Genomic DNA, 5,843 nt, shown 5'->3' with positions numbered 1-5,843 from the left:
AAAAAAAAAAAAAAAAAAAAAAAAAAAAAAAAAAAAAAAAAAAAAAAAAAAACCGCTTCGGTTTCATCCATTCATAAAATGAACATAACAGCTCCCTGTTGCCCTAAAAGCTTTATCCATCTCCAATGGCGCTCGATAACTGTATACAACTGAGCACCGCCGCCGCCATGTATGGCACCACTTCCATCCCCAAATCTCACCCATTCTCTTCCACTTTCCACCAAAAGACAACCCTCTCCCTTCAACGCCTCAACAAATTCCCCACTTCCATTGCGCGATTCAAGTCCTTCTCTCCTTCCACCTCTGTCTCCACTTTCGGAAAATCCCGCTCCGTCACCTGTAAAGCTCGCGGCGCCGTTGACGACGGTTAGTCACCCGATCTAATCTTCTCGGTATAACAAGTTTTGTTTACACAATCGAACATTCTTGTTTCTCCGCATTCTAGGGTTTAGAAATTCGACTCTGTTTTTCTCGTAAATTGCAGTGAAAGAGGTTACAGAGTCGAGCTGGAATGAGTTGGTGGTGGAGAGTGAAAAGACGGTGCTGGTGGAATTTTGGGCGCCGTGGTGTGGACCGTGTAAGATGATTGAGCCAGTGATAAGGGAATTGGCGCAGGATTATGCAGGGAAAATCGTGTGTTTAAAGCTCAATACAGACGCCAGCCCAAATGTGGCCTCGAAATATGGGATTAGAAGCATTCCCACAGTTCTGTTCTTCAAGAATGGACAGAAGAGAGAGGGCGTCATTGGGGCTGTACCCAAATCCACCTTGTCCGCCTCCATTGATAAGTATCTCGAGGTTTGAAGAATCCCATTCATTAGAGATGGTTTTCGAATCTTCTTCTTGTTCTTGTTCTTGTTGTTCATCTTGTATATGAATATCATCATCATGTTGTGTAAAAATTGGAAAACTCATAATCGTTTCATCAAGAATCTCTTCTTTAATTCTCTGTGAATTTGAAACTTGTTTGAGTTTGTGAATTTGAAACTTTTGTGCCCATTTTTTTCATTCTTGGCGGAAATCTATATTACCTGTTTATAGAATTGAGAAGAATTTGTGAACATTGCAGGGACCAAGTTCAAGTTTATATAAAATGATTCATGGACAGAAAGCTGCTGTAGCTAAATGAAAGTTAATGAAATTTTCTCTAATAATCATCAATGATCAAATTCAAGTTAAAATTTTGTTTATTTATCTCTTAAACTAAAAGAATATGTTATAATTCCTACAGAATTCATTGAAAATAACTTGTAAAGGCATAACAATTCATTACCCTAAATTGAAGCTTCCTTCACTTGGCCACTCAACTCAGGCAACCAATTTTGGATTTCTTTCAAATGAACAAAATCCTTGAAAAAGCATAAGAAAACCCAAAATGCTATGAAGAAATTAAATGATGAAAACTAATAATAATAAAAAAAGGATATATTAGTGGGAAAACTATAGAAATAGACAGATTACATTTGAGAAATCACAGAAAACCTGCCCCTATTCACCATCCCCAGCCATCAGACTTTCCTTTTTTCGTATAATATAAAAGCATATATATTGGTACAAAGTGTGAATCATTATGTCCCGCACCTGTGTTTGCCATTCTGTGCCTGCCTTTCTCTTGCAGCGCCATCGTCAACAAACTCTCACAATTGGAATGAATGCTGCAGAAGCAGCAGCTGAGATCATCAAGGCACCGATCACTGTATGTCGATTCGTATATATAGCTTGCTTTTCTTCATGGGAATGGCTTCCAGTCGTATTGGAGATTACTTAAGCCGTTTACAGCTCCGAGTCCGCTTAGAAGGTGGTTTCCCAAATCCTGCTGTTGACCGTTCATGCTTTGTTCTAGAGCAAGCGACGCCATTCCTATTCGTCTGTTCATAATGGAGTTGTTTCCCATTGCATTCCTCATTCCATTAACCATGGCAGGCTGCCCAAGCCCACTCCCCATAGATCCATATCCACCTCCTCCCATGCCTGAGCCACCGTTGGTTGTTCCGTTTCCCCCAATACAATTCCCCCCATTGTTGAGACCTGTATTGCCTGTAGGTAAGATCCCATTCACATTTTTCATATCATTGACCACCGAACCCATGCCAACCAGACTAGACGAGCCATTCATTTGATTGTTCATCATCATCTCTTGTAAGATCTTTTGTACGGAGGACTGTGTATCACTAGGATCAGCATCCCCAGATAAAGCAGATTGATGCATAGAGATGTTTGCCGGAGAATTAGCAGTACTCATCTGATTGGAACTCTTTGCAGCTGTATGCGTTGGTTGTGAAGGATTGTTGGATGACGAGGGAGTTGGCGGCTGGAATGTGGAAGGGTTTGGTTGTGTAGGTGGAATCGTACTGGATGAACCCGGGGACGGAATCTGAACAGAACTTCCCCCATTTGAGTTACTAGGTTTAGCCATAGTGTTCTGCTGTCTGGAGTTCATAGAATTCTGGTGAAGAAGCCCGACAATGGTGCTTGCTGAGTTTGATGTCGAAGGTTGGTTGGCGTTGCTATTTACACTGGTTACACCATTGCTAGCTGAAATCTGCACTGCAGAAGCCTGAACAAAACTCTGATTATTATTTGGGCGCTGGGCTATGGATGGTTGTTGTTGTTGCTGCTGCTGCTGCTCATCAGAACCTTGAGCTTGTGTTGTAAGCCCTGATGACGAACTAGACCTCCGAGGAAACTTGGCTAGACTATCTGGTTGGTAATAAAAGAAGATACATTCAATAATCTAAAGAAGAACTTGTTTTTTTAACATATTGACCATTTCTTATTAGAAAAATATATGATCTAAAGAAAAGTGAGATCATTCGATCATTCGATCATTTGATCCCGACATAGACCGCAATCAGATGACAGTTGGAAAAATATCTGCTAATGATCCATAGCACATAAATATCAACAACAAACATATAATCTTTTCTAACTTTTTAGGTTTATGTTGTTTCTGAAGCAAAACAGAGGACATAACCCACAGAAACTACACAAACTACGGTTAGGAAGCTTCAGATCCACCCCCCTCCAAATCTCTCCCTCAATTAGATATGAAGGAGCCCTTGCATAACTTCAACAAAAGCTTCCTTTAATTCTCCATCATACCCTCAAGTTATCCCTTAATTATTTGACCAACGATCTAAAGTCACAACATAAAGCACCACAGGTTCAGACTTTAAATCAAAACACTAGAAGGACCACTAGACGGTCACTTGATCCTAAGAATTTGGCAGTAAAAACTGGATAGTGCATTTAATATTCTATGAAAGGCATTATTATTTTGAACCTATGATCATAAAAGCGGTCTAGTTTCACAACTTGTTTCAATGATCCTTAAGCCAACCCAGACTACTAAAATATACTTCTTGCGTTAGAAAACTGTTTGTCATCTGTGGTAGCTTTTGCAGCAAAAACTGCAGTGTATTTAATATTCTAAGATAGGTATTATTGTTTTGAACCTAGAACCTCAAAGAGGTCTAGCTTTACAAATTGTTTCATTGATCATTTGGCCAACCCAGGATAATTAAATATGCTTCTTGAGTTAGTAAACTGTTAGTGTTGTGTGTAGCGTGCAGGCACGCATAATGGATTATTAACGCAGCCTCCAAACTGCCCTTGAAAAGCTGCCAAAAGCTCATAAAACAATAGCATCAACAAGATCCTACTTACCCATTGGACCGATCCCTGTTTCTTTGCTGTAATCAATCAAGTCCTTCATGCTATTAACCACTTCGGATATCTGAAGAGCCAAAAGAAAAGCCACAAGGGGGAAAAGGTCAAAAAGTAAATATAAACATGTAAAAATGCTCCAGTTTTAGAGCGAGAGAAATGAATGACTGAAACACATCGATGAATCAATAGGTTACACTATATTCAATAAGCCATAAACAATTGAACATGAAAAGAAAAATATTCAAGAATGTATTCCAAAATTGAACACTACTGTACTTCAAATACAGAACCATCATCGCACAATCAATCAGATTTAACAAATATGGCAAATTCATACGCAGATGTGATATTATCACAAATTGGGGAACTAGTTCATATAATATAATAAAATTTAAATAATACTCCAACATAAACCAAAAGCACTTGTGATCCTCATGATCCATCTAAGAATTTAATTATTTGAACTTCAAAAGGCTGGCAAAAAAACAGGCTTCTAAGATATGTGGAAAAATAAATGGCTACTGGAGTTATATGATGAAGGTAAGGGAGTTTCATCTTCTGTAGAGGAATATCGAGTTATATAAGAGGAGCATAGCACAATATTTGAATTGCAGAACAAGGTTAGAATGTTAACTAGGTGAATTCACAAAGCCAGCGAAACTATCAAATTTAACCTTAAATACGTGGTTGATATGTTTAAGATCAAGAAACCTAAGGAAACAAACCATTTAAAAGAAGGTACCCAATGTTAAACAATATGTTTTTTTAATCTCGCTGCCAAGGTAACTCGTGGAATATCACATCTTAAGTAGGAGGCTACCAAGGCTTAAACTCATTCCCTCTAAGCCCTTTACTATTACATGGCCCTTCTTAACCACCATGGCAAATAATATTCAACTACAATGTAGTTATATTTACAAAAATATTACCCATCTAAAATACAATGAAGTCCAAATAATGGTAGGTAAAACAAATTAATTATATGTCAAACATCTTCAATGCCCCAAGACTATAAAAAGTCAACCCAAACCTATATTCATAGGCAAAGAACCCTCATTTATTAAGGACATGGAATAAATACCATGTCTATTAAAATAAAATTGATATTCATCTTCGACCTTTTTTGACTCGTAATGACCACAAATTGATGTGATTTATTTATTACCTGAAGACAACGTACATATCTCTTTGTATATCCCAAGTCATTTACCAGTGGAACTTCCAAGGCTTTAGCTAATTGTCGTGCTGATGCCACAAACCTATGTGCAATTCATTAAGGGCTTCAATGAACTTCCAAAACATAATTAACTTCAAAACAAAGCATGTAAAAGTTGGGGCGAACCAATTGATATACTTCATGTATAAGAGCGTGAATACTTGGTGTAGTTTACATATAACATCTCAGAGTCCGACCTTATAAAGAGGACAGCATACACTATTATATAAGGCCGTCCATCTTATAGGTCTACCTAATATAAAAATCATGTCTCATTACATACAAATCTTTACAAACAAGGAATGAATGCCAAATAATTCCATTCTCACCGGTGAATGAATGATCAAAATAATTTGAGAATCACAACACAAATTAGAACGAACCACAAAGGCTATAGTAGTTGACAAGGAATGAACTAAAAAAATTATGTTTACGGAAAAGACAAAGCAAAGGCCCTATAGCATTAGAAGAAACAAATCATGATTCTAATGGAAACCACTGGCAATAAACTATCCCTCATCGCAAAAGCAACACGTAAAAGCCCAAGGTCAGGAGAGTGAAAGAATGGCCTGGGAACATATTCATATTTCAGGATGCTATCAAAGAGTAAGCAAATCACACTAAAACTTTACACGCAGGCAGAAGCAAACAGACAAAGTATTTGTCTAAAGAAACACACATGTTAAGAAGGACGTACATGTTACAATTATTTTGCAATTCAGGAGTTGATAAATTGGATGATGCGCTTTGAATGGCAGACTGGTACTTTTGAGCTGCTGCCCCAAGATGACTAACCTGCATTAAGACAGTAATAACTGTCAGTCACAAATTGATGGGTGACAGGCTATAATAGTGATTATTATAGATAACGTTACAAATAACTGGGTCAATTAATGTGGGATAGTGTTTTTTTTTTTTTTTTTTTTTTTTTTTTTTTTTTTTTTTTTTTTTTTTTTTT

The 5,843-nt window shown here is 37.4% G+C and overlaps 2 protein-coding genes across 10 annotated transcripts in view; one reads left to right on the top strand and one right to left on the bottom strand.

Moving 5' to 3' along the window:
- Positions 1-46: 46 nt before the first annotated feature.
- Positions 47-952, top strand: LOC111486882 (thioredoxin-like). Its single transcript, XM_023134038.1, has 2 exons — positions 47-366; positions 485-952. Exons 1-2 carry the CDS (start codon positions 126-128, stop codon positions 802-804), a joined length of 561 nt encoding a protein of 186 aa, XP_022989806.1. The 5' UTR covers positions 47-125; the 3' UTR covers positions 805-952.
- A 429-nt stretch (positions 953-1,381) lies between these two features.
- LOC111486856 (transcriptional corepressor SEUSS-like) overlaps positions 1,382-5,843 on the bottom strand; it is an 8,885-nt gene continuing 4,423 nt past the window's right edge. For all 9 annotated transcript variants that reach the window (XM_023133995.1, XM_023133993.1, XM_023133997.1 and 6 more), the window contains 4 exons: positions 5,583-5,680; positions 4,835-4,928; positions 3,667-3,736; positions 1,382-2,700 (listed from right to left, as the gene is read on the bottom strand). In XM_023133995.1, coding sequence (XP_022989763.1) covers positions 1,730-2,700; positions 3,667-3,736; positions 4,835-4,928; positions 5,583-5,680 — 1,233 coding nt within the window. In that variant the 3' untranslated portion in view covers positions 1,382-1,729. The remainder of the gene's footprint in view (positions 2,701-3,666; positions 3,737-4,834; positions 4,929-5,582; positions 5,681-5,843) is intronic.

This window comes from Cucurbita maxima, unplaced genomic scaffold (assembly GCF_002738345.1).
Source record: "Cucurbita maxima cultivar Rimu unplaced genomic scaffold, Cmax_1.0 Cma_Scf00012, whole genome shotgun sequence".
NCBI classification, from domain to species: Eukaryota; Viridiplantae; Streptophyta; class Magnoliopsida; order Cucurbitales; family Cucurbitaceae; genus Cucurbita; species Cucurbita maxima.
The sequence above is the reverse complement of the archived record's forward strand: the minus strand, read 5'-3'. Positions and strand labels throughout refer to the sequence as shown.

Bases quoted from the DNA above. Each gene is read 5' to 3' on its own strand.
- LOC111486882 (XM_023134038.1), top strand. From the start codon at position 126: ATGGCGCTCGATAACTGTATACAACTGAGCACCGCCGCCGCCATGTAT. The intron at 367-484 runs GTTAGTCACCCG...CGTAAATTGCAG, and splicing joins TCGCGGCGCCGTTGACGACG to TGAAAGAGGTTACAGAGTCG.